This window comes from Triticum urartu, chromosome 5, assembly GCF_003073215.2.
Source record: "Triticum urartu cultivar G1812 chromosome 5, Tu2.1, whole genome shotgun sequence".
NCBI classification, from domain to species: domain Eukaryota; kingdom Viridiplantae; phylum Streptophyta; class Magnoliopsida; order Poales; family Poaceae; genus Triticum; species Triticum urartu.
The window spans coordinates 398,783,895-398,811,816 of record NC_053026.1 but is presented as its reverse complement, the minus strand read 5'-3'; the positions used below and the strand labels follow the sequence as shown (position 1 = coordinate 398,811,816).

The 27,922-nt window shown below is 42.5% G+C and overlaps 2 protein-coding genes across 5 annotated transcripts; both read right to left on the bottom strand.

Moving 5' to 3' along the window:
• Positions 1 to 2,851: 2,851 nt before the first annotated feature.
• On the bottom strand, positions 2,852 to 10,033 carry LOC125509272. Of its 4 annotated transcripts, XM_048674201.1 has the most exons (15): positions 9,677 to 9,996; positions 8,417 to 8,507; positions 8,251 to 8,326; positions 8,054 to 8,138; positions 7,140 to 7,209; positions 6,762 to 6,831; positions 6,174 to 6,219; positions 6,038 to 6,089; positions 5,840 to 5,908; positions 5,322 to 5,527; positions 5,122 to 5,193; positions 4,270 to 4,339; positions 4,115 to 4,195; positions 3,605 to 3,684; positions 2,852 to 3,459 (listed from the first exon to the last, which is right to left on the bottom strand). In XM_048674201.1, exons 1-15 carry the CDS (start codon positions 9,862 to 9,864, stop codon positions 3,348 to 3,350), a joined length of 1,368 nt encoding a protein of 455 aa, XP_048530158.1. In that variant the 5' UTR covers positions 9,865 to 9,996; the 3' UTR covers positions 2,852 to 3,347. The 4 variants fall into 4 exon arrangements, 2 of the variants coding, with proteins under 2 accessions (XP_048530158.1, XP_048530157.1); XM_048674200.1 differs by lacking the exon at positions 8,417 to 8,507 and having other exon boundaries at positions 8,251 to 8,416; positions 9,677 to 10,033; XR_007284022.1 differs by lacking the exons at positions 2,852 to 3,459; positions 3,605 to 3,684; positions 4,115 to 4,195; positions 8,417 to 8,507 and having other exon boundaries at positions 4,277 to 4,339; positions 5,122 to 5,239; positions 8,251 to 8,416; positions 9,677 to 10,033.
• A 249-nt stretch (positions 10,034 to 10,282) lies between these two features.
• On the bottom strand, positions 10,283 to 23,672 carry LOC125509271 (transcription initiation factor TFIID subunit 2). Its single transcript, XM_048674199.1, has 25 exons — positions 23,210 to 23,672; positions 20,695 to 21,283; positions 20,450 to 20,601; positions 20,289 to 20,355; positions 19,666 to 19,865; positions 19,373 to 19,526; positions 18,838 to 18,922; positions 18,653 to 18,744; positions 17,849 to 17,974; positions 17,725 to 17,778; positions 17,313 to 17,369; positions 16,772 to 16,869; positions 16,343 to 16,678; positions 16,180 to 16,267; positions 15,323 to 15,448; positions 15,200 to 15,256; positions 14,647 to 14,726; positions 14,485 to 14,527; positions 13,850 to 13,936; positions 13,658 to 13,747; positions 12,710 to 12,768; positions 12,529 to 12,619; positions 12,265 to 12,430; positions 12,013 to 12,196; positions 10,283 to 11,564 (listed from the first exon to the last, which is right to left on the bottom strand). Exons 1-25 carry the CDS (start codon positions 23,317 to 23,319, stop codon positions 10,532 to 10,534), a joined length of 4,224 nt encoding a protein of 1,407 aa, XP_048530156.1. The 5' UTR covers positions 23,320 to 23,672; the 3' UTR covers positions 10,283 to 10,531.
• Positions 23,673 to 27,922: the final 4,250 nt, after the last annotated feature.

Here is a 27,922-nt window from a genome sequence, read left to right as displayed (position 1 = left end):
ATCATAAACAATAATGATATAAGCTACACTAGCTAGTTATTTCTATACTAAAAATACAATACATCAATATGTTTCATATGTTTCCAGTGCTCTTTACTACAAGTACAGCATTCAGACATACCAATGTTTTCAGACTTAAGGAAATTTCAGAAGAACAGCAACTAAACAGTCTGTTTCCACTACATAGCAGAAATTTAAGCTACTCAAATCCACACCAACTTGGTCCATTACCTCACTAGCACATCCTATGAATCTCCTGCCAGTGTCAGTGCCTTCAAATGCCACAAACTTGCTCGCCCTCTGCCTGTGCAGGATGCACCTTCTGTCAGATTCAGTCACAAGCCTACGGAAACTAGGGTCTATCACAGTGTCAGGAGTTTGCTGCAAAAACAAAAGCATATCTATATCAAGAACAACTCACATATATCAACTTAAATGGAAAAATCTCAAATATCTTCAAACCCTAACCCTAACTCTAGAACAGAACAGACAGGAGAGGGAGAGGATAGCCTGAGCTGACTTACAAAGTACTCCATCTGCATGCTGCTGAACTCGCTCATGTACTCGTCATCGTCGCCCGACGTCTCGTTGCTGTTCGGCCACGACAGCATGGTCGCGGCGTCGCCGGAGCGCGAGAAGAAGAAACAGAAGCAGAGGAGAGCAGAGAGGAGTGGAGTGAGCTCGGGGAGAGTGAGAGAGCTGGTGGGGACGAGCGGCCCGGCCGGCCAGGTTATGACCTGGTCCGACCAGGTGCGGCCGACGAGCGGCTCTAACGGCCCCGCGCGCACGCCGTTAGCCGTTAGGCGGGCCGGCCGCCTGGCAAGTGGGCCACTATCGTCAGGATCGCTGTTAAAATGGTTAAAACGACCATTAAGTCAATCTGATAGTTTTTAGTCACGTTTTTAAGTTTTTTATAGTTTTTGGCCATTTTTAAAAAAGTGGTAGTTCTGTGGGACACGAACCCCTAAAGTATTTTAGGTAGTTTTTTATCAATCACTCGTACAGCTTAGGGGCTGCCGGCGAACAAGGTACCTTTACCACGAGAGGATCGATCGACCGATCGAGATGCATGCGAGGTGTCGCGCGCGCGCACGCGTGGAGTGCAATGAACCTGCGCGAAAACACAGGACCGCCGCCCCGCCCCGCCCCGTGCGCACGATGTGGTTGGTTCTCTGCACCTGCGCGCGGCACGGCTGGTGCGCGCGCGTCTCATCATCCTCCTCCTCCTCCCCCTCCGTGTAGCAGCAGCAGCAGTCGTAGCGTCGTAGGTGTGGCTACGGAATGCGGCGGGAGGTACGTGCGCGTACGGGCCGAGGGCGTTTTTCTCCGACACACGCTGCATGCTGATCGAGACGAGACGGATCGATCGATCGATATTGGGTACGAGACGAACCGTGCGTGCGTGACCACTTGACATAAGTGGTTAGCTATCTCAAAAACAATGAACCGTGCGTGCGTGCGTGCGTGCTGGGTCGACTTGACGACGGCACGCGCGCCTTTGCTTTGCTTTGCTTGACCTCGCCTCGACCGGTCGCCTTTTGCCACTGATTCCATTCCATTCCATCCATCACACTCTGCCATGCGCGTACGTGCTCTAGGAAAACCAAACTACTACTACTATGGTCTATGGTCGTGCAAAATGATTGTGCCGCGCAGCAGTCGGGGCCAAGTCGACGCACACTATCCCGCTGGTTAGGGCTAGCTGGAATCCGAGCTGTGATGGTGGTAACCATCTGTGTCCTATCCTGTTGCGAGGTCCACGCGTCAACGCTAGAGAGCGTCACACCGCACCAACCCGGGTGCGAGACATGATGTTGATGACCAGTCCCGATTAGCTAACAGCATCTCCACCACAGTATCCATATTTGTTTGTGCTCACCTAAAATAAGTTCCTAGGCATAGGAGAAATGCGCGTTCAGGATTTTTTTTTTCATGAGAGATGCGCATCTTGAGTTGCATGGCTTGCGGGTGCAACCACAGTTGGGCGGTTTGCGCATGGCCGTCAAAGGATGTGCAACTAGAGTTGGTTTATTTCATAGTCACGCATTTAGGATGTGAGATGTTCTCAAACCAGATGCTACAGGTGGTGCCTCCGTTCCGTTCATCATCATCTTCGTCCTAGTTAGGGACCGGCCGCAAGACCCACTTCATTTACTTCATCGCTAACCACTAGTCCTTAACCTTGCAAGTACAAGTGAGCCATCCAGTCCAGATAAACAAAGACGAGCAAGACATGTGCTGAGTTGGACCTAGGGCCAGCCAGCTTCCGGCATGAGTCCAGATGCGGCTTGGCTTGGCTTGCCGCCACCTTGCGGCGCCACATGCATCACCATCATCATCATCACACAAAGACGGAGGCAGCACAAAAGCAGGTCTACACAAGCAACGACCAGAGGGAGGCGACCTGGACCTGGAAAGAAAGCAACGGCGCGGACAAGGAACGCACCAACGGAGCGCGACCCGTCCTTCCGCCACGCGGGGCAATGCACCTAGCAAAGCAAAGCCCCTCGATCTGCAAAGAGCATTGCAGGCCACAAGACATGCCGAATCATTTCATGGCAACCTGACGGGAGGGGTGAGAGGTCGATCGCGGCCACAAATGTTGACTTGCGCGCCCATTCTCGTACAGCAAAGCTCCTCTTTCCGGCGAGCAGGAGAAAGGCCCGCGCATGATGCGGCCGACGTGCCTGCACGAGCAATGGCTCTCATCATTTGACAGGACCAGCGACCAAAGCTTTCCGCCGCGACGGCGAAACCTGGGGTGAGAAACTGGGGAACCCATTATTGCCTTACCTATCCATATATGTGCACCAAGGTACTAGGCAGCAAATGCATGTTCACAAGAAAGATGGGTAACAACTAGCTACACTGGAAAGAGCGGTGCGGCTTTGCTGCAAACAGCGGATAAACTCGTCTGAACTGATGAAGTGAAAGTTATAGTTTGGACCCTGAAAACAACAGTTCAAACAACCTGAAGTGACCCCCCTATCAGCTGTTAAGAAGTTATATAAGAACCACCCTTCCTCAGAAACTGTCCAGGTGCAACACGTCTGGCAGCCTTTGCCAGGAAATTCAGTGGTTCAAGTGGCTATTCGTGCTGCCGCCATATATGGGTGAGAGAGAATCAACCGCTCGCACTTTCTTTCTGTAATACTGTCACTCGAGAAGAGGGATTGCGCACGCGGTACGGCTCTTGATTTTCATGTCCTCTGTTCTGAGCCGCAACTTATTCTAGCTTTCCTTTCAACTTCAAAGCCAGAATAGTTTATCTTCCTATACCGGCAATCAGTGTGTTGCTGCTGACACCAGAAGTTGAAGTTCTAATGCTATGGCCAACATGTCAGCTTCTAGACAATGTCACTTAATGGATCGTCTGAATTCACTGCATCATTAACAGATAACTTGGTCTCAATAGGCACTCGACAAATCGGGCATGATTGGCACTTGTCAGAGCAAGGTCTGCGAGAACAACAAAAAAGAGAAGGTTGGACATTTGCAGATAAATATGAACGCGCATATATCAGTATGTAGCTTCAGAGCTTCAAAGTAATAACCTGTGAACGTACAGAGCACGGGCATATTAGTTAATGAAAAGGAATCTTACTCGCATAGAACATGATGGCGGCATGGAAGCAGAACAATGCAGATGTACCTCTCAAAGCAAATTCGACATAAGATTCGTTCCTGTATTTATGGACAAATTATCAGAAGTATTATTAGCTCGCTGAAATTGTTCCGGTCAAAATTAATCAGAATTATGTATTGCATCTTAAGTTTTACAGTGGTTCTTTCATGATGAGATATAGTCTCTCCCAGTCATATTGCAATGGCATTGGACTTTTTAAATTAGCTGAACATTCTAAAATGCAATAATGCCAATATTTGTTGTTGCAAACTTGCAGCACACCAGCAAACCAGAGAAAACCCTGCTAGACATTCTTAAGATGTACTCCCTCCGTCCCGAATTACTTGTCTTAGATTTGTCTACATACGGATGTATCGAGACACGTTTTAGTGTTAGATACATCCATATCTAGAGAAATCTAAGATAAGTAATTTGGTACAGAAGTAATACTTATTGATCCTTTTTTTCAAATGGGGGAAACAAGCATACATTCTTCAGCCTCTCACACTGCTGTTGGCTAAGCATTGCCATTTTGCTTTGCTCTCCCAATGCTAACTGAAGTCTCTGTATCTGAAAGTATACATGACTAATTAGCTCCATGCAAACAAATAAGCTAGTGCAGAGAATATTAAAAAATTAATAACCTCTTTGACAAGAACTTTTTTCGGCATCTCTTTTACCATCTCGGGGGGATAACTGCAAAATGTACTATACCTGCAAAGGTACAGACAAATAACGAGACCAATTAATGGAAGACTTCAACTGTCCTGGAAGTATTTATAATGGTTCTAAAGTGATTAGCCATCTTGTTATCTAAATACACATGATTCAAGATACACATGCATAGGTGATCTTTTTTAGTTAATGATGAAAGAGCAGACAATTGAATTAAATGTATTTATCTCTGAATGGTTCCCAATTGAACTGTATTGAAACAATCGGTTTTATTATCTTGTACTCCCTCCGCAAACTAATATAAGGGCGTTTAGATCACTACTTTAGTAATCAAAATGCTCTTATATTAGTTTACAGAGGGAGTAGTTGATTAGTTTGCCCATCATTCAGATAATGTAACATTAGATGACATCCTCCATATTCGACTATGGGCTCAACGTAGTAAGTTCTTTTAGATAGTGATGATTATCTTGTCTTCTCCTCTCCTCTCTCAACAAGACACAGACCCACATCTTTCATCCTGATGCACTTCTGCAGCGCACTACTACATGTCCCCCAGTCCGGCAGTCCCCCTACCCAAAAAGGGTGAAACACAGCAACAATAAGAAAAATGATATGCTGCCATTCTGTTTTAAGAGGCAGTGACCTCCATATAGGCAGTGTTTACTTGAATATTTATGTTTTCTAGCTTCTCATAGATTTATGTACAAATGATGCATCTGTAGACAAGCAGACATGGCATATACAATAAATAACACTGGTGACCTATAAATCCAAATATTTACATAATTCACAACTAGATAGAATTATGTGGTGAATACCCAATGTTATTTGTATAGCATAAATGTGCTTGTTCCTCTTTGCTATCTTCGTCAATAGACCACGTAATGAGCCTGAACAGCAGTGCAAATTAACCATATGAGAATCCAATTAAAACTCCTGTGATAAATATACAGCTTTTAATGTACAGAAGGAGGAGGGACTGAGGTAATGAAGTGAGAAAACAGAGGGCATTTAGAACCTTGAACCATATTGTACCATCATAAACAACTCATCAATCTTTGATGAGACAGAAATATATCCTTCACTAACAACTCCATCTTGCAATTTAATAACAAGCCTTTCAAAGAATCTCCAAACGGCAAACAGTACAGCAACCACTTGGAGCAAAAATATAGGTGAGAAAATAGCTCGAACCGGAATAAACCGTGCATAAGATGGAGTACCCTGCACAGAATATAGACAGACAAGATGTACTTAGACTAGCAGTTGAACAGTATTTCAACATAGAGTTAATAATCATATTGGCCTTCACAGACACTAGGTGACTACAAGCTTAACAAAAAATGGAATGAACAGCTCACAAACGGTACCACAATCTATGTGCAGGACAGAATACATAGGATGTTGGCAGTCAGCTCACAGATTACATATGCCGTATCACATTGAACAGAAGTTGAAAGCACAGAAAGGTGGTAAATAATGCTACCAATCAATTTTGAAGGGAAAAAACATTTGGAAAAATGGAACAGAGCAGACCTCTAAGCGCATACATAGGAGAACTTGAGAAATTACGATAGGAATTATCAGTACAGGGCCACCAATATCCTGCACAACACATGGTTTGTCTACATCAGGATCCCTTTTGGAGAATAATGAAATGTTATCGTTTCAGTTGCACACTCTGTTCCTGCACAATGAATTTATTGCTATACCAAGGATTGGCTGTATACCGACCATTGGATTGGACCACCTTATGCAGACAAGAAAAGCAAAGCACTGGGAAATCCTGTAAATTTTGTCATCAAGTAATTAGTGAGGACTGCTCCATGGAATTATACTGTAACTTAAAATGACAGGATATCTTTTTTACCCAAAGTTAATGAATAAATCCCACCACCCCAGAGTAACTGCATCACCTGTGGAAAATAATATAACTTAGCCGATTCAAATGTTAGGGCCTCTTTGATTCAAAAGATTTTCACAAGAGTTTTGGAGGAGTAGAACCCTTAGGAATTTTTCCTACGTTGGCCTTTTGATTCGTAGGATTGAATCCTATAGAACTTTTTCCTAAGGAAACATTTGTACTACATTCCACAGCAAATCTAGCATCTCCTCCAACTTCTTGTGATGCAATCAAACAAACTCAAATTCTGTAGGATTCAAATGGGCGTGCCATTCCAATCCTGTGTTTTTTCCTATTCCTGCGCTTCTACAATCCTGCTAATCAAAGAGGCCCACTACAGTATTCTGACCTATGGCTAAGTGCTTCAGCTTCTTAACATGTTTGACTATGGATGCTACTACTTGTAAACTAGTTATCCTCAAAAAATTACTGTGCGAATCCAGCAGAAAAGTACCTAAGCTAGATACACTGATATAATCTCGTAGAAAGAGGGGGGGCATATATAATGCCAAACAGCACAACTAGACCACACTTAATAGTATTCGTATAGCTTACCGCATAGCTTGAGAAGCATGAGTGAAGTAGCTGCTAGTAGAAACACCATGGAAATTGCAACCCAGAAGTGCTAAGGAAATATGAAGCTGTTAGTAATGGTTAAGGCTAAGTCTTCACAAAATATTATCCGGTAATCAACATTGATATCTAGTGTTTTTAATTACATTATGGTACATGTATACAAGTATGTCTAGAATTAACACACATCACTTTGTTGGACAAAGCAACATTTATCCACAAATTGCAGTTCGGGGAAATGATTTCTACTGAAATGAAAAGGCTTGTAGGTTTAGTTGATTCGGTTAAAAGGTAGGAGAACAAGCCAACACAGGCCAAAAGTTACAGAACGCAGGTGCAATGTGTACTCTGGATTCTTACAGGAAGCCTATCCCATATCTCTTCATCAGTGATTGTTTCCCCATGTCCAGGCATTAGAGCACCAAACATCCTAATGAGAATGGGAAAAGATAGGAAGCACAACAAAACAACTAGAAATGTTAGCTAAAGTATTCTTTACAACATAGTTTCTGAAATGGAGAATTGGTCACTCAAAGACGTCCAGTCATGTGTTCACATTACAATTTAGTCAATAATATACTAGCAAATAGCATCCCGTAAAGGTATTCAGCAACCTAGCAGCCAGAAACAAGTATATAAGTGAAAACCATCAATTACTAAGTTATTATCATGTGCTTATTAATTCAATAAGATTATATCACTGTTCAGCAGTTTCTACAATGTGAGACATTGAGTGAGAATGACATCGTACAGGTCGGATTATTGCTGACAAAAATGTATTGTGCAACAGAGGTCCATCAGTTTGCATCATAGTGACATCTTATCATGGCTACTTGGCTAGGCAGTAGGAACATTGAATTGAAACCATCGCAAGTTTAAAATACAATTGTAGTACAGAATGTTATCCAAAATATTATTTGTAATGCGCGAAACTGAAGTTCATAAACCTGCAAAATGTTAATTAATAGTCATTGATTGGCAGTGGAAGAGCTTAACTGGATATCAAGCTGGGGGCAATCAACAGTGTATTGACTTAGTACGTGAAGATTTGTTGGTACATAATAATGAGATATTGATTTGCGAGGAGGGGGCCCACCCTGGCCCCAAACTAAGCCAATGTTGATTGGACATAGAGGTGTTTAAAATCTTAGAACATTGAGTGACTTGGATAAAATTGGAAACACCAATTTTTTGATGGATTCTAGTAAATTTCCAATAGTGATACATACAATACAAGTACAATTACAGTTTTGCCCTGAAGAATTGTCAGTTACCTGAAATTGTCAACTAACATAATAATTTCCAAGGCCAGGAGTGGAAGGAAAACAAGCTTTAAATCTAGAAAAGGTTCACCCTGGCCTGCAGATGACAGATAACACACTCAACTGGCAAATGAAAATACAGAGACAAACAAAAACGAATGCGTTTTTTTGGATAAATTCACAATAAGCTTTGGATTCACCATTAATACCTTCAAGGTAGATACAGAGAAGAAGTTCAAAAGCAACTAGCAAGGGTGTGGCAACAATGGAATGGCATGGAATCCGCTGTAAAGTTGAATAGTCTAATTTACTTGCTGCCGGACATTTCAACTTCAGAATGAAAGAATGAATTTGGAGCAAAGCTAACAGACACACCTGGTAATTTTGAAGCAACGAAGGAGCAGGCAATGAGAATCTATACCGAACAACGGCAGCATGGAATAACCACAGAGGAATGAAAAGCACCCTGCAGATTTGTTGAGCACTTTGAAAATTTAACATGCAGAGGGTTGCCCTCAGTTCATCACCAGACGAAGTACAGCTTGGTATAATTGGGCAATGAAGACGAAAGCAAGTTGTTCAGCTTTTTTTATCAGAAAAATAGCTGGAACCCGATTTATAAGACCAGTTACCGCTCAATTCCCCTCTGATGGCTTTATTTTTTTTTAAATATTCCGATGGCTATTAGCGAGTAATGTGCAATGAACACATACATACATGCCTGTGATAACCATGCAGCACAATACTAGAACTCGAGGCCAACAGCACATTATCAGGAGAGGAAAAATAATGAAAGATGGACAGTAAGCACATGGTCTTAGCTGCTACTCAATTGGACAAAAGAATATATCAAATCACCAATATGACACTCTCTTGGGTCTGATCAACGCCTAGTCTTCTCATGGCAATCAGCTGTGGACGCAACCTCATCCTTGCAGAGAAAGGGCTTATCCTTGGTGTTAATGCTCACTGCATGCTGGATCTGGAAGACCAGCAAAACGCTGCCGTCTTGAATGGGGTCAGGCCTGAGGCTGCCATGCTGTTCGATAAAATCAGTGCGGAAGTGCGTCCATGAGTATTGCATGGTCCGGGCATGGTTCAGGTCGGAGCTTGGCACTTAGGAGGTGGCGCGTGTGGCATTGGAATCACCTATTTGTAGACCTTATAACACTGTTTCCTATCTGTCAATGGATTGCGAAGAAAAAACTTTTTGCACTTTCTGGAAAAAAAGATCCCCAATAAGACAGCTAGGCTGTTGCCCCGTACAAATTTTCTACAGGGATGTTCTCAAATCACCAATGCCAATACATCATTTCCCAACCCGTTGAGACCCGAATCTGCATGTTCAATTGGATTGCAGCTTTCCATTCCATCTATAACGGGCCAGCTAGTACTTCCTACTGTCGTCGTCCTCAGCTATAAATTCTAAACAAAGCATCGGAAAGAAGAAAAGACCAGCATGCTCAATCTAACTACCTCAGGGTTGCTATAACTGCACACAAGATTCAGAGTGCACAACACAAAGTGACGCACGGTTTCAGGTGCCCGCCCAAACTCTCGCCGAGAACTATTGTGGACTGGCAGAAAGTGTGACCATAGCTAGGGTAGGGGGTTGGGGGTGGTCGACTGACTTACCACCAGGAGCGGGAGAGGAGAACGCCGTCGAGCTTGAAGGCGAGGAGGGTGGTGAAGCAGAGCAGCAGCGCGTGCGCAGCCGCCTCCCGCGCCGCCCTCCGCACCCGCCTCCACGTCCCCGGCGCGCCTCTGCTCGCCCGCGCGGCGGCGGAGGCGGCGCCGCCTGATGCTGCTGCTCCATGTGCCATCGTGCGGCGGCGGGCTTCGTTCAGGAGCTCTTTTGTTCGTGATCTGCGAGAGCGACGCGGGGGGCCCCGGCCCGTTGGCTCTTGCTGCTCGTGTGCTTGTTAGCTTTGGACTCATCGCACGGGCTGGAAAACCGCATTTCCTGGATAAGGCCATCGCTTTATTTCCCTTTCTTGGCAAGAACCCGTGTGGTTTGCTCGCCGTTTGGTTACTGGGAGTCGGCATTCAGTTTGCTATTTCGAGAAGGATTTGCTTGCCCGGACCTTGCCGGGGGCAATAAAAATGGAAAGCAACATTATTAAATAAAAAATGACAAACCATTGCAATGCAGGCAAAACTTATCAGCATACAAGTGAAAAGCCTTGTCAACAGAACAGAACAGAACTGCACTGCACCATCCAGGACCGTAAGACCGGGAGATATCACAGAATGGGGCGCTCTCCGTCGCCCTAAGTTGCCCACCCCTACAGCTTCATCTGAATTACTCCCCAGAAATTACTGGGGCAGTTGTTGTTTTACAAGATACATTAGCCATTCACAAAAAAAAAAATCTGGCCGCTCATCGTACAATCTACCGCTCGCCTGTTCCTTTTCTACTGTACAGCAATTCAATCCTCACAAATAGTGGAGTGAGGACCATCTAGGTAGGATAACTTACAACTCCGCTTATTAGCCTATCTTCTTCAAGGGCTTGAATTTTATCTTTATTTTCTTGGTCGGCGGCGGCGTCAGCGTCCGTGCCGTGTCTACTGCAGCATCCTTGTTCGAAACCTGGGGCTCAGCACTTTGCTCTGGAGCCGGTGGCGTTGCTGCCACAGTTCCTTGCGAGTCGGAGGGTTTCACTACTATATCTTGCTGAGAAGAAGCTCTGTCACCTTCCTTCTGCTTTCGAGCCAACTCTTTCTCCATCTTTTTCTTCTCTTTCTTGAGGCGCTTCTTTGCCAGGTACTCAGGGTCATCTTTCTTGTCTCGTTTTTCATCTCGGTTGCGCTTCTTATCTTTCTTGTCCTTTCTCTTCTTCTCTTTAGAGTGCAGCCCATTGACGGAGTCTGGAGCTTGGGTTCCAACGTAGCTGGTGGATACTCTTTCAAGCTGACTGCCAGGCTTATCCACATCTTCCCGCACATTGACGACAGGAGAGAACTCATCCTTGGGAACCGCATCTAGCCTTGAATCAGCAGCATCTATCCTTGAATCGGCTGTACACTGCAGTTCCTTGGAGATTTCATACGTGTCCATTACTTTGGCGTTGCTCACGCTTGCGGACATCCTTGATTCACGGTCATGACATGAGTTCTGCTCCTCAATATTATGATTACTTGTGGTCGGTGGCTCATTTGGCGCTCCAACCATAGGGGCATCCACAGACATAGAACTACAAGGACCCGCTTCGTTTTCATTTCTTCCACCATGTGAATGATCTTGGTGATCAGCACCATCTGCTTTACTGGATGATGCACTACGCCTAACCCTAATTTTGACAACATTCCTTCTCTCACTGCAGTTAGATATGTTATCAGCATCTTTGGAAGGTCCAGTGGCAGGTAAGACCTCACGGACACTAGGAGTGCTAGTGGAAGGTTCTTGAGGCCTTGATAGTTGAGGAACCGAGGAATCGGCTTTAGTATGCTGATCAACTGATATCTCCTGGACCAGTGGAGAGGGGGCGACAAACTTTGGAACTCCATACAGTGTTGGAGACCTGAAATAGGAGATATATCAGTACAAGGGTACAATATACAGCAAAACATATTTTATGTTGGAAGGAATGCTCAATGACTTGCAGATTTGTCCTTAATACACTAATGAAACATTGCCTCGTCTTTTTTTAAATGACCATATATATTGACCAAAATTCCAGCTGGCTGTACCACGAAATAAAAATGGAAAAGTAGGTAACAATTAGCATTGATCATGCATTATCTTTTCTTAGCAGAATCATGCATTACTTAGCATAATAATAACTAAGGATACTAACTGGCACAACTCAAGAACACGCCAAATAGCTTTGCAGTTTAACAAATCATGTTGAGTACACTTCATTAATTTGTATCCCATTTCAGGAAAGCCAACATATATGCAAAGGTTGCATCTAGCAATATAACAATTAAACATGAGAGAATGTGTCAACCTAAGTAACAATTACTAACCTTCCAGCAGCAATTTGCAAAATGCAGAACACATTATGGCGAAGAAGGACATTGTTGTATGCTTTTTTGCTACTGAGCAGGTGAAGGAGACCAAAGAGTGTTGGCAATTTTATCTGATCAGTAACGTTAGATTCAATATTTGCTTGACATATGCGCAAGACATGAACAGCCAACTTTGTCGCACCTGCAATAACTCAATGTCAAGAAATCAAGTTAAACAAAAAGAAGCCTAAAGTACTCTACCAATCTAACCTCGCAAAGATCTTTCTTCATCTGTATATTTCAAGAATAAGAAGAGAGCTGCATCTAGCCCCTTATGGTGAAGCTCGAGATCAAGAAGAACCCTGCTGGCTTCTATTCGGACTTTCCATGGTTTATCCATGCTACGGAAAGGGGCAATTAATTCACAAATACGATCCTGCAGTAACAAAATTTTGCACCATATGATTGGGTTATGCAGGAAGAGCACCGACAATAAGACAAGACAGTGAGGACTATTATTGGGATCGTTCTTACAAGGCAAATGGAAGATGATACCCTCTCCGCTATACGTGCAAGAGCTCGAATGCAGCTGACAGTCAAAACCCCATTGTAACCAGGCATAAAGCTGCATGAAATTTTCAGGCCAGTTAGTAGGAATCACCTTGATAGGAGGACAAGTAAATGAAAAAAATACTACTAGGCCAATTCCACGAACTTGTCAAATTGCAGGAGTCGGTCAATACGCTTCAGAAGAGAGGATAGGAGACCTATGCCCTGAAAAGGAAATCAAATGCCATTCACCAACATCAGTGGCCTCTCCTAAGGTTTTCTCTAAAGAACACTTGACAATATCTCAAAAGAACGCCCAAGAATATAAACCAAAGGGATATTAGCCCTATTTAAGTTAGGAGCAAATGGATCAACCTACTGACCGATCTTGCCTAATTGGTGGCTCACTTTTTACTCATGGCTCAGGCATTAGGGGCAAAGCAAAAGGATTTAGGATGGACCAATGTATCAGCCCAACCCAGTCCACTTGCATCCTTAATTTCAATGTTGGCAGAATAGTACGTGTACAAGTTGAAACAACAGATGCACATTGGGCCAGGTTTAAAATGAAGAGCAAACCTCCAACATAAATTTACACTAAAATTGGATTAGCAAATAAGATGGAAAAAATTAACTGAACTAATAGAATTGTAGCAGGTACATCACCACGGCATGACCATAAATATGGTCTGACAGGCTTGACCATAAATGTGGTCTGACAGGGAAAAGCATAGTTAGTTCAGCTATATAGAGTGCCCACACTTCCTTAACTGGTAATTTTTTATTTTTTATTTTGCTTATCTAGCAAGTATTCCTTAGGACTGGAATGTCACCGAAGAACTAGCCATGGACAGGGGTGCGTGGAAGCTAGCTATCCATGTGCCACAACCATGAGTTGGTTGCGAGATCTTATGGGTTTCAGCTCTAGCCTACCCCAACTTGTTTGGGACTAAAGGCTTTGTCATTGTTGTTGTTGTAGCAAGTACTCCTAACAAACTTGAGGACAGATCATAAGCCTGATCATGCAGCCACTGAATAGCTAACGATCCACAACAGGTATCTAAAAGACAAATACATGGCATACTGTACGTAGTCAATGTGCATTCATACAAACCTGCTGGCCAAATTCTACTTCGCCTATTGCTTGGACCATTGCAGCTAGCCAGTAAACATCAGAGTATACATTTCCGTTGTTATCATTATACTGAAAATGGGTCAGGACAAAGATAAGTGCAAATGATTAGAATTGTTGTTGCATCAACATGTAAGCATAGGGCTATATGTTATTCGTAGATAAAATGCAAACCTTTAGAAGCTGAAGAATAAATTCAATAGCTTGTCTCGGGCTGCTCTTATCTGATGATCTAACAAGAGCTACTGCATGAGGAATTGCCTAATCGAAGGAGCGCAAAGAAAAAGATCAGTGCAACAACAATGGCTTGAGTAAAGACGACCATGATCATTGATTTACTAACTTGATCAACAGCCATCAAGTTGAAATGATGTCAGCAACATTCATATGGATAAAGCAATGATATTAGAAATCCCCCCACCCTACTTTCTTTCTATTTCATATTTTAGTTGAAATTTCATGATCCAAAAGTCCTTGGAACACCGACTCAATTGAGTTTTTTCTGTAGTAAAATACAAGTCACAAAATTGACAGTTAAGCCTGCAGAATATCCTATGGGGGCATGGTTGCCTCCACAATCAAGAACATACAAATTTTCTTTTCTAATGACCCAAGAGGAAGTCTATCTTGCTATTCTGGTTATTCTCATGTATGACTGTAAGCCCAACTCTTCTAATATTATCAAAAAATATTGAAACTGCATTTAACAAACTACAGATGAATGTATGAGAAATCTTGGTAATGATGCTATACAATGGATTTTGTTGACACGGTTAATCACAAATACAATTCCTACCTCAGTGCATTACCTCAAGAACAAAGTATTCTGGAATATCATGGAAGTCGTTCGGCCTATCAGTAAAATAAAATAATGTTTATTACACGTTTAGAACACAAAGCAAACATAGCCATGGATACATAATAGTTTGTGACTAGAAACAACAGGTTTATTGATGAATGCAGATCCTGACCTGGGTAATCCAATATCTGTATCAAACCGGCGGCTTTTATAGAATTTAACCAGATGAAGCAGCCCAGCTAAATCTGTGTCCTAAATGAAGAGAGAAGACAATTCAGGTAAGCAGCAAAACAAACAGTGTAGAAAGTGTCGTTACACCAAAGCATGATCCCTTGAAAATTTTATAACTTATCAAAATCTTCCTATTTTTTGACTGCACAGTGTAAACAAATGAAAATGCCGGCGTAAGCTATTAAAAAAAGGAATTTAAAGATCTAGCCACCTCGAAAGCATACTGCACACATGGCAAAAGTCAATATATAACTTACTACCGATTCAAGATTTATTTTCATCGTTTGATTTTCCACCCTATCTTATGCATCCGCATCCACCAGCAGCTATACGAATGCTACATTTGACATTTCACAGAATGGATCTTTTGAAGTAAAACTCCTGAGAATAAAAAACACCTTTCCAACCCTTTCACTACAAATGCATTAACTAAATAAAATGCATCCTATAAATTCTAAATAGTTGCACGCAGAATGGAACTTAAAGAAGTGTACCTCTGATGCAGTTACAGCTAATGCATATGCCGCTTCAACTCTAACTCTCCAAAAGGCCTGTTGTGTTACAAATCAGTACGAAGTGACATTGGAATTAAGGTCTCAAGAAGCATGATGAAATACCTTTGTATCATTTAGGAAATTACTGAGGGCATTAATCACAGCAAAAGAGAGCTGGGGTAATTTCTCCAGAACAGCTATTGCCTGTGACTGGGAAATGACATCTTTGTCCTTCTCCAATTGATTGATCTGCCAAAATGTCTCAAAACTTGAGTGAAAAATAGAAGAAAAAATGTGTGCATATATCCTAATGGCATCATGTTTGGTTAATTATTAATTTGCATTCTTCCTGAAGCTTAGACTACAGGCAAAAAGTCATTTCAATAAGCACCATATACATAAGTCTGACAAATATGAAGGTAATGTTGGAGCTAATTAACTTATTAAGATTCCCTGCTCCACAATGTAGAAGCAACTATACCAACACTCTTATAGACGCTTGTCCAATTGTCTTACTGACATTGAGGAAAATTACATTATTTAAAATGCATATGGATATTTTATGCATTTATTTAAGACCAACAAGGAAGCAGAGACCATTTGTACATATGCAAAAAAAAATATTGAAAGATGCAGTAGATCAGAAAGATGCAGCATAAATCTGATCAAGCTCAGGCAATATTGTGGGGCCTAAGGCAGAAAGGAATCAGAACCTCAAGGCAAAAACTGAACTAGTCCAGATTCAATAAACACCTTCTGAACATACAAAGGATACTTGCCTTTGTGTAGCTTAATCTTCACAACCAAGTATTAGAAGTTTAACACAATTATCAAAATGACAAAGTAAAATAAAATGACGATAGATCTAGATAAATAGGGAAGACTCCAGTAGTTAAACAAGAAAAATTTACTAATTTCCTTTATACAAACTATGCAGCATTAAACTAAAGTCAACATTAAGTTTATCTGGTGATACGCACCCACATCTGAATAGGCTGGTGAAAATGGATTTCAGCAAGGTATTCCATTTCTGGGTCCACTCTGATCCATAGTAAAGGGGAATCCATGCTGCAGTACACAGATTTGAAATAAGTTTCAAGTAAACTGCAGGATAAAGAAAGAAGTGGATTAGATAAAATAGACCTTGTGCGGTTCTCTTGAGTTGAAGCATCTACGTTGTCATCAGAACCATCAGGCTTAGAGCCCTTTTTGGTTTTCTGAAACCGCTTTGCTGCTAGTTTGGAATGGCACTGTAATTCCACCACCTGCAACGCTTCACCAGCCATTGGCAGAATCGGATGATCATACACTCCATCAGTTTCATGAACACGTACACTCATCATTCCTGGCCATCCAGTTGCACCTTCTTGAATATCACCATTCACGTGACTATCAGAACCTGGATCAGCTTTTGCTGTACAACCCCGTGAAACAGCTAATTCGACCAGATTTCTCCTTTTGTTATAGGAGATTCCCAATCTTGCAAGCAGAAGGAATGCGTAAGCATGTGGAGATAACAAAAAGATTGATTTCTTGTTACTGGGTAAATCCGAACAAGGAATGCTCTTTTACCTCATAATTGGACATCCACAAGATTCAATCCACCGTGGAAAGAATTCTTTGAGGAATGGACGTTCAAGATTGCCAATCTTATTCGCGAGGTGCCTAAACTGAATAAATGAACATAATCTAATAAATTCAATTGTGTGCATACTACAAAGTTGAGGTTATGCTGCTAAATACATATGTATGTGTCTTTTTGTTGATGTGGCAATGGCCATGATGGATGAGTCTCATCAGATAGCTACTGCAACAGAGTGCAGAAATGAACAAAGAGGGCCCACCAGACTAGCATAGAAGTGCAACATATTGTGAAACTACAGTAATCAGCATGCTACAGTGCTTAGTTTAACGTACGAGAAGTTATAGCCCACAATGGAGTGCAACTAGAACATCAGCACAAACATTTGTAGAATATCATGCACCACTCCTAATATATTGAATGTACATATTCCAGGCTGAAAAAAGGCATATTAAGAAATGCCAAGAGAAGTTCCAAACTAAAGATCACGAGCATAAAGCCGATAAACAACTGGTTAGATGAGAGGTATACCTCTTTCGTACTTAGTGTCCTCGAGGCACGAGTTGAAGCAACTATCATCTGCAGAATCTGGAATAGGAAACGACAACCACATCATCATAAGTGAATGCTCATAGCAGTCAATCAAGAGGATCTATAAGCATTAAGTACACAAAGACAACAGTAGTTAGATGATAAAAAGAATGTTCATTCAAAACAAACATTTCCTTTTCTTTTGCAGAAAGTATAAGTATTCAACAATTCAGCAAGTGTTGTTCATTAATAGTCATGTAATCAAATGACTATCAATCTGTATCCTAGAGATACTGAATTATGCAAGTACTTTCAGAAGTTACATCGATTGATTAAGCAAACTGCTTCACTGATGTAGACAGCAAATTGTCAAAAATACAAACACCAGAATACCAAAGATGCACATAGCAACCTTTCGAAAAGAGTCTGGTCCCATCTGTTTCTCCAATGTTTGAAGAACAGCCACCTGTTTAAAATATGAATGTGAGAGAATGATGCATAAAGCTAGTGGTATAGTTTACAAAAACAAAACTTACTGCCTTCAATGAACGAATTTTCCCATATGAGCCAAGTGTTTGAGTTCCATACAGATCAGTTGAAGCATCAGGAGACCCCAAAGCAGTTGCACCGCTGACATCGAACTGGCATACGGTGCAATTGGCCTATTACAAGTACACAGAAGGATTTCAATAAATAACAAACAAGAATCTTGTGAATCAGATCAAGATGAGATTGCATGCTTATGGCTAACCAGTTTTCACCTACTTTATCGTTTCACTAACTTATTTTTTCTGTTTCCACACTATTTTCCCACGGCAGATAATAAGATTAGTTCAGAACAGCACAGTTTAGCAACTGCAAACTCAGCCATAGTACAAACCTATCCCAAGGACAAGAGTCAAATTCCTATTGTTATCTACCAGACTGTTCTAACAGCAAGATCAACTAGAATAGCAATCATTCATTTGCAAATTAGCACTAGAAGGTAATGCACAACAGCAAGAACTGTATATAAATAGTTCTGACAACAATAAAAACAATATTGTGCCAGTGTACTAATTTCGGAACACTGTAGCATGACGAACTAAGATACACAAGCGTTTTAGCATCAATTAATTCCAGCTTTCCTTTATTAGAAAGAAATATTAACAGCAAATGAGACCATTCAAGCACGAACAACTTTCAGGTTACTGACTTGACTTTATATTTCAATATGATAAACTAGTTAATTAATCTAGAGAATCCTGGTTCAAACTTCAAATGGGTAGCATATGTATGATTAACAATTCCATGGTAAAAAAAGAAGCTCAATAGATACTTTTGTAAGTAAGACAACAAACCTTGAAACGCCTATAGCGTGCCTCATTATTCCCAAGGTAACGCTTGATAAAAAGGTCAGTAAGAAAACCAGCCAAACCATCCAGTAGCCAGTCTGCTCCAACAGAGTATTATATCATCAATACTTCAGCAAACTTTACCTACGTAAGTAGTATCACATATGAATTAGCAGGTATAGATGAATTACCATCATTCGGCTCTTCCGCACTTGTGTATATGCCAAACCACTGCCTTGCAAGAGCATATGCTAGTTTGATTCTCGTGCCAATAATCTGAACTATTTTATATGTTAGATACATCAGTAGTAGCTATTATATCTCAACTAGGTAAGTTGAGAATCTGCTAACAAAACTTTAATTCAAATATCAAAGCAGAGGAAAACCTAAACAAGTGAACCTCAGGCTATTCTTAATAATGGATGTGTCAACTATCACCAACATGCATGTCTATTAAAGCATTATACACCAATCATACCCGAATCTGGCAGAACTATTGCGCATACAATTAAGCAGACATTCATAAACAAATCAGTGGAATTATTTGGTCAAATTAACAACCATACAATAACATCTAATGCAGATGACAGACTCATGACACAAAATACGAGGGGGGCCCTGTATACTGATCCGGAGGGAGTACTGCATACTGTGGTTCGTGAAATAGTCACACACAATATTGATGGATTTGATAGGGGAGAAAGCAGAGAGAACACAAGCATGCACCTGGTCTATAACTTTTTCATCATTTAGGATATCTGCACTGAAGATGCATGTGGAGGCTCCAAAGCTTGTTGGCGATACTACCATTTCAGATGGAAGAAAAATTTGCTTGTATAAACCAAAGGGAAATGATGCCGCGAGATAATCTTCATAACAGCTGCAAAACAACAATCATGAAAAACAAATGTCAAGAAAGTAAAGAAGTTCAGAAATGCCAAAGCACAAGCTTCTCAAGATATTAGTAAATACTAACTCCAAACAATAATGTTTTGACAAAATTGTGTTTTGTTTAGCACCTGTAAGCATCGTGAAAGAATGAGACGGTGTTATCGAGCTTTGACAAAGTCGGAGATAAACACATGTGGGATACACTTATTCCATTCTTGTCAGGAAGAACTTCAAATGGGCCTACAACCAACGATATCCACTGTGCACTAACTGGAGTGCTCAATTTGTATACATAAGTTTTCCTTGGAGGATCTTCCTTGCTTAAGACCTGCATAGTGCAACATCAGCGGAATGTATAAGCAAAAATGCAGTCAATCATAATGCCCCTAATCAACAAGCCAGGTTGTTCCAGAAATAATACGGCAAGAGATCACATAAGTTGTCAAAGAATATAGAGTAATAGGCATACTACAACACAAAGTGTTATGGAAGGTTCATTGTCAACACAAAAAAAGCATCAGTTTTCCATTAGCGGATACTACTCCCTCCGTTCCTAAATATAAGTCTTTCTAGATATTTCAACAAGTGACTACATACGGAGCAAAATGAGTGAATCTACGCTCTAAAATATGTCTACATGCGGATGTATGTTGTAGTCCATTTGAAATGTCTAAAAAGACTTATATTTAGGAACAGAGGGAGTACATCGAATCGATTCCTTGCCTCACTGTGATACAGATTGAAAGCATACCTGGTAAAGCAAGTCCCCATTGCTGACTGCGACTAGATCTGTGCTAACTGTAAACTCCAGGTCAAACCTGGGAATAGCATCATGGTATAAAGAGTATTGTTAACAACCAACATCAACTACAATAGCAAGATGAACAGGCAGAGTTAAGTAAAGTCACTTACGGACAACGTTGTGTGGCACTATCAATGCAAGGGAACCAACAGTGTGCACGCCTTATTTGACTATTACTATGTAAGACATTGTTGACAAAATGAACACCAGTTTCGGCCTTCTCCAAAATATAATCTACACGAACCAGTTTTGTGTTCTTCACCTACAACAATTTACAATAACACATCATAACTACATGTTCACTCTAGAATTGTAAACAAATGATATTAACATGCATTAACAAAACCGTTTATACCTTTTCGCTCTCGATTTGCATTTCCTTTTCTTTCTCATTTTCATTTGTGACTTCCTTTTCCTTTTCCTCGTCCTTTTCCTTGTCTTTATCCTTCTCCTCTTCAGTTTCCTTCTCCTTCTCTGTCTCCACCTCCATCTCAGTTTTCTCTTCCTTCTCATTATCTTTTTCATCTTCTTTTTTGTTCTCCTTTTCCTCTTCCTTACCATTTTCCTCCACAGAACCATTGCAGATTTTAACTGCTTTGTCATCAGAAAATTGAACATGTTTTCCACCAATTCCTTCATGCTTTTCACCATTTTCATCACCCGGTAGCTCAGTGGTTGACTTGACCGATCTCTCAGATGAAATGATGAGATTAGGTACAGCTTCACTGGTTAGAGAAGAGACGTAAGCTGAGCATGCAGCATCAGCAGCAGTCTTCAAACATGATACTGACAACCAACTTGACTGATCATCAACATTTTTCCAATGAGGAGAATACTCAAATTCAGCAGCCTCACCATCCACCAATATGTTCCTAATCGTCATACTGTCAGCATGTAGAGCGAAACTATCGTTCTCAGCTAGAAGAACTTTCATCTCGGTGTACCTTAATGAATGGACCAAATATAAAGTTTAGGAAGCTCCCATGGGATCACAACGAAGGTTTTGCACTATGGATACTCGATTGAAGATCAACTAATAATGAGGAAATTAGCACAGTACCATCGGAAAATAGGGATAAATTGGAAAACTACCATCCAGTGCAAGGATGGCATGCAGGGCCACGTGTTAGTGTGACTTGATATTATTTTTCAACTTCTTTAGACAGTACTAAGCAATACTGCCCAATTTCATTAGATTTTCAAGAAAACGCCAACCACTATTATTTGGGCACCTTCAGGTCCTTCACCCAATTACCCATTGGACATACTCACAATGAGAAGTCAAAATGACTATGTCCGCAAATACAATCTGGGATTTAATAATCAATAATCTAAATGAGAAGTCAAAATGACTATGTCCGCAAGTACAATCTGGGATTCAATAATCTCTAAGAAACAATTCATATGCAGAGATCTGGAAGCTCAGGGGGAGTTTGGTTCCCAAGCAACATCCCTGCTAGCCTGATTTGGCGCCGTGGCAGGCGCTGGTAGAGAAGGGAAAGAGGGAATCCAGAAGGAGAGAAGGAAATTAGGGATTCCAGAATTATTGAATTATTTCCTGAAATCCTAGTACACACTACTGCTCAGATGATCAATTTTAACACAGGAAAGTATGTGAACATCTTCCTTATGTTGAGAAGACAACTACATAGATTTGTGTAAGTTTTGGCTGACACTTGCATAAATCCAGATTCATATTTCATTTCAATTTCTATAATTACAAGGTTGTTTGAGTAATTCCTCATAGCATTGAGACAGTCCAATCCCTCCATTTAGATTTTTCCAAATCAGGACTAGTTTCTGATGCACAACTAAAATCGCATCTGGAAACATATACTGAATCAATCATCACAAGTCTCCAGAACCAAGTGTACCAATTAGATATTCCTGTTTTCAAAGAAAAGCAGACCCGCATTTGCATACTAAGGAACTACAATGGTAGCCCATTTTTACCAAAACTTGTTGCCTCGGAACAGGTTGTACCATAAAAAGTTGCGTACTACGGCACATGCCTCCACTCAAACTGATCCTAGCAGTGATAATTTAGCTGTTAAGCACATAAAGTAGCTTGCAATTTTGTCTCTAAAGATACAATTTAATAATTTATTAAATGATAAATCAGCTCTGTATGAAGTTCTTGAATCCATTGAATTTTTGTATGAATACCGTGGGAATGGAAATGCTTCCTTCCAAATTACTGCACTCTCAGCATGCCACAATTTTTATTTTGTTTTTTTAACTTCTCTTACATGAACCCAGCAAGCTATGAAGGAGATGGATTGCTAATCAGGACAAGACTACTGTATATGTTTTATCAGGCTATATCAGCTAACTGTAACCTCATTTTTAACAGTTCAACTCGAAAATGCTACTGGGCATTTGCCATTTTGCCTACCGCAGGGAGCAACACATTTCCTCATGGTGAAAGGCACACTACTATATTGCATAATTAACACATGAACTGGATAATAGCAACAATAGATGCACGGATTGATAAACAGAGCAAACTAAAAACAACCAATCCTGACCAAATACAGAGCACGCGGTTAAGCACTACCATTACAATACAAATGTAAGTGTGGTCTCTACTCAATTAGCTACGATTCATAGATAAATCAAACAAGACAAGAGTCGGTGCCTTGGAACTAACTGCCCCACGGCATTGCACAATTCAAACTCCAAAGCACGAACAAAAACGCTCGCAGCACCAACATCATACCACTCAATCACCAACCCCAAACCCTAGCCCTCGCGGCAGGAAGCATATTACACTAAGCATCCCCAAAAGGCAGCTAAAGCCGCGCGCATTAGGGCACGGGACATGAGTGGGTCGAAGCTATTCGGGCAGAATAAGCGGCGGCGAGGCTCACCCGTAAATCAGCTGGTTCTCCATGTCGATGGAGAGGCACAGCTTCTGGTGGAGCACGGTGGGGCCTCCGCCCGCGCCCCCTTCCGGCTTCTGCTTCCGCGCCTTGGCCATCGCGGGCGCTCCTCGAATGCTCCCCTCCGCGCTGCTCCCCTTCTAGGGTTTGGAAGCTGCTAAAGGGGGGGTTCGTCGGTCGGAGTACGGTGGTGTCGGGCGGCTTAGTGAGGTGGTGGTGGCGGAGGCGTGGAGGGGCGCCACGTCATCGGGCACTCCGAGGGACGCGAAGCCGGGGGAGGAGGCGAGTGAATTTTATAGGCCAGATGAGCGAGCGCTCGCCGGCGATGGAGCCCGTCGCGGCTCAGATCTTTCGCCGCCCGGCGGCTGGGCTGCGTGGATCCGGTGTATGGGTTGCGGCGTGGGACCGGAAGCCTCGACGGGCGTGGCGACTGACATCGTAAGGTTATGTCCCGGAAGTCTATAGACCCGGTCTATGCTGGTTGTGCAGCTGGCAGCTACCCTTTTCTTTCATTCTGTTCTCTGGGGTGGTAATCGGCACATCCGTGGCTTTTACGCCGAGCGAATACTTGAGGATGGGCTGTTTGTGTGGCCCTAGGATTTAAAGTCCGTCCCCCTCAAAAACATCCAAATGGACTTATGGGCCAGTCTAGAGTTTTCCAGCCTTGGGCTTTTCTACCCCATGGATTAGTTCGAAAGTCCAACTCTGATCTCGAGCCCCTCAAAAAAAAAACTCTGATCTCGAGTTTCTCAAAAGAAAAGAAAAAACTATCTCGAGTTCATATGCTCCACTAATGAACAGTGAATTCAAATAAAATAACAAACAAAATATTAAAAAATGAAATTTTACATATCAAAGATGAAAGACTCTTCTAGGTGCCTTCAAAATTTCGCATTGTGCTGACATCTGAGGAGTTTGATACAGAAAAAAAAAATGGAGATCGAATTTGAATGTCATCTCAGCTTGAAAATTTACAAGCACATATAAGCGTCTCTTATCTTTGATGTGCAGAAATTTCAGAAATTTAAATTTACTTGGCATTTTTTTACAAATTTACTGTTCACTCGGGTGAAAATAAAACCGCTCTCACAGCGCTACAACATTTGGATGTAGGTATACACTCAAATAATTCAGAAAAGACGAAAGAAGACAAAAAATATATACACATAGTAGATGTTATCGTACAGATATGTGCAGATACAATCACCAATCACCCTTATAACCGCATATACGGATATTCTACACCTATGGACCCATACGAAAGACTCAGCCAACATATTTTAAGATTGATGAAGACATTATAGGCACCTTGCTATTGATACGAACATCGCATATACTGGAATAATATGTCGCTCTATAAGAAACACAAGCTCCAAACTAAAATTTAATCTCTGGGCGGATGAGGATACAATCATCCTATTTTTTGCTAGAAATCACTTTGTATTACTCACGTAGCATCGCTACTATAACATGACAAGTTCATACCCTGAGCCTAGCCACACCATAGTGCGATGAGAAGTTCTACATATGAAGCTAAGAGGTGGCTAGCATTATTTTGACTATGTAATACAAGAATTTCTTTGTTGAGCAACTGGATCTCACAAACGGTTAAGCTATGTTGTGATATGTCCATCTCTTCTTTCTTGATAGGATTTATTGCGTCCAACATTCTGACTCAATAATAATTTGCTTATGGCTCCATTGCAGCGCAAGTAAGACTTCCTCTTTAACGGCCAATAATTTGGACTCTAATGCATCATGACTGTGATGAAGTTAGCGGCAAGCACCGATCACAGTTTCCTCCAAGTGGTCACGAAGGATCATGCCACTATCGGTTGTTCCATCGGATACAAATGATGCGTCAGCGTTCAACTTCACCCACTGCTCCTTCGATATCCCCCATCTGACATGATGTCCAAGGAGAAGGAGTTTACTTCGGGCCTTGGCAATCTAGAACAACATACTTACCATTGAACAGATCTTTCCCTGGATGTTGAGAAATTTGAAGAATGGATCGGACATAACCACATAGGAATCAAATGGAGACATCAACTGGCAGGCCTGGCTTATTACGGACGACTCATTGCGTACATACCAAATTCACCACAACAACACCAGGAGGTTGAGACGTTGCACATATCGCTCAAAGCATGTGATATGCATTCGGAGCCCATATTCCGCAAATTCCTCATAGCTAGGAGCGACCATACCTCGGACATAGCTAACCACAATTTCCTAGCATTAGGACAACATCCAAGCACATGAAAGGTGCCCTCATTTTCTAGACCGTATACATGACGTAGAGTAGTATTTTCCAAGTTACAAGAATGCTTTAGAGTCCATGTTGGCAAACAATTGGTTGCGACGCGCCAAGCAAAAATTAGCACCTTTGGTGGTGATTTACACCCCCCATAATGCATCCTAGAGTTTTCCCATCCAAAGAGGAGCTGCATGAGGTCTAGTTTGGTTGATATAATTCGTCAAATGCAATTTTTTGTAAGCACTGTTGATACGTCTCCAACGTATCTATAATTTTGATTGTTCCATGCGATTATATTATCCATCTAGGATGTTTTATATGCATTTATATGCCATTTTATATGATTTTTGGGACTAACCTATTAACCTAGAGCCCAGTGCCAGTTTCTGTTTTTTCCTTGTTTTTGAGTTTTACAGAAAAGGAATACCAAATGAAGTCCAATGGAAGTGCCAATTTTTGACGATTTTTTATGGACCAAAAGAAGCCCCGGGAGTAAAAGAGTTGGGCCAGAAGAGTCTCAGGCCATAGGGTGGGGGCGCGCCCTACCCCCCCCCCCCCCCCGGGCACGCCGCCCTATCTCGTGGACGACTCGGGGACCCCTAGACTTGTTCCCGACGCCAAAAATTCCTATAAATACAGAAACCTCCAGAAAATAACCTAGATCAGGAGTTCCGCCTCCGTAGCCACCGAAAACTAATCTAGACCCGTTCCGGCACCCTGTCGGAGGGGGGAATCCCTCTCTGGTGGCCATCTTCATCATCCCGGTGCTCTCCATGACGAGGAGGGAGTAGTTCACCCTCGGGGCTGAGGGTATGTACCAGTAGCTATGTGTTTGATCTCTCTCTCTCTCTCTCGTGTTCTTGATTCGGCACGATCTTGATGTATCGCGAGCTTTGCTATTATAGCTGGATCTTATGATGTTTCTCCCCATCTACTCTCCTGTAATGGATTGAGTTTTCCATTTAAAGTTATCTTATCGGATTGAGTTTTTAAGGATTTGAGAACACTTGATGTATGTCTTGCATGTGCTTATCTGTGGTGACAATGGGATATTCACGTGATCCACTTGATGTATGTTTTGGTGATCAACTTGCGAGTTTCGTGACCTTGTGAACTTATGCATAGGGGTTGGCACACGTTTTCGTCTTGACTCTCCGGTAGAAACTTTGGGGCACTCTTTGAAGTTCTTTGTGTTGGTTGAATAGATGAATCTGAGATTGTGTGATGCATATCGTATAATCATACCCACGGATACTTGAGGTGACATTGGAGTATCTAGATGACATTAGGGTTTTGGTTGATTTGTGTCTTAAGGTGTTATTCCAGTACGAACTCTAGGATAGATCGAACGGAAAGAATAGCTTCGTGTTATTTTACTACGAACTCTTGAATAGATCGATCGGAAATGATAACTTTGAGGTGGTTTTGTCGGAGTAATGGGCCACGGGTAGCCTAACCCGAGGCCCCCAGCCTTTCAAAACATCGGGGCCGGCTGCACCCCTCAAGATGGCAAGATGAAGCGCCGCCTTCTGGCGGCCGGCTGGCACAATGGTCGACTGCTAGAAGACGGCCATGCTCAGGAAGGCGACTCCAAGGCGGGCCGACTCCCAGCAAGCAGCCTCCAGAAAGGCCGGCTCCTGGCAGTCGGCCCATGGCGCCCTCAAAGTCTGTGCCCCAATTAAGAAGACAAGACAGGGTACGGCTACAGTGCGAGCCTTCCCCCGAATCCAGGGATGGGCATGGCCACAGTGCCCCGTACAGGCGGAGATCTCCGCATGGCGCGGCACTGTTGCCTCTCCCCCACACGTCACACCTGACAGGCGGAGTCCTGTTCCCACGAAGGCCTGTCAGGTACGGCTTGCAGATGGTGGGCCCTACCTAGCAGCCAAAGCCCTGAAGTCGGAGGAGGCTGGGGCAGCCGGACCTCGGAGGAGCCGGCTACTAGCAGGCGGCCAATCCCTCCCTTGGGCCCCACGCGCCATCAACCAGATGAGACACGAAGTGGCAACAGTGATCGCCCACCAGGTGGCGGGACTGTAGCCACGCCTCCCCGACCAAGCCTGCGTCATTAGCGTTACGGCTATAGTGATCAACAGCCGACAAGACCCGCAAGCGATGGGAGCGGCTTGTCGGCTCCGTACCAGACCAGGCGGCGGGCCCCAGCTGTCGGCCAAGAAGCAGACGACCAGAGAGAATGATGACCGGGCCCTACGCCCGGCCAGATTACCATTGTACCCCTGGGGGGTAGGCCTATATAAACCCCCCAGGGCACCCATGCAAAGGGTTCGGCGCTGTTAGGACAAGACTCATACCTAGAGGAGGAGAGAGCGTGTCTGCCTTCTTCCACCTCTAGCAAACAGCTCGAGGAGCACCATTGTACCACTTACACACTAGTGATCACACGGAGACCCCGCAGAGAAGGACTAGGGGTGTTATCTCCT

Coding starts and splice junctions, on each gene's coding strand:
- LOC125509272 (XM_048674200.1), bottom strand. CDS start 10,018: ATGGCCTTATCCAGGAAATGCGGTTTTCCAGCCCGTGCGATGAGTCCA. Junction 6,220..6,761: donor CATGCTTCTCAAGCTATGCG/GTAAGCTATACG, acceptor TATTTTCCACAG/GTGATGCAGTTACTCTGGGG. Junction 4,340..5,121: donor TGCTATACAAATAACATTGG/GTATTCACCACA, acceptor GTACCTTTGCAG/GTATAGTACATTTTGCAGTT.
- LOC125509271 (XM_048674199.1), bottom strand. CDS start 23,319: ATGGCCAAGGCGCGGAAGCAGAAGCCGGAAGGGGGCGCGGGCGGAGGC. Junction 19,527..19,665: donor TTCTTTCACGATGCTTACAG/GTGCTAAACAAA, acceptor GTTGTTTTGCAG/CTGTTATGAAGATTATCTCG. Junction 18,923..19,372: donor ATGAAAAAGTTATAGACCAG/GTGCATGCTTGT, acceptor AAAATAGTTCAG/ATTATTGGCACGAGAATCAA.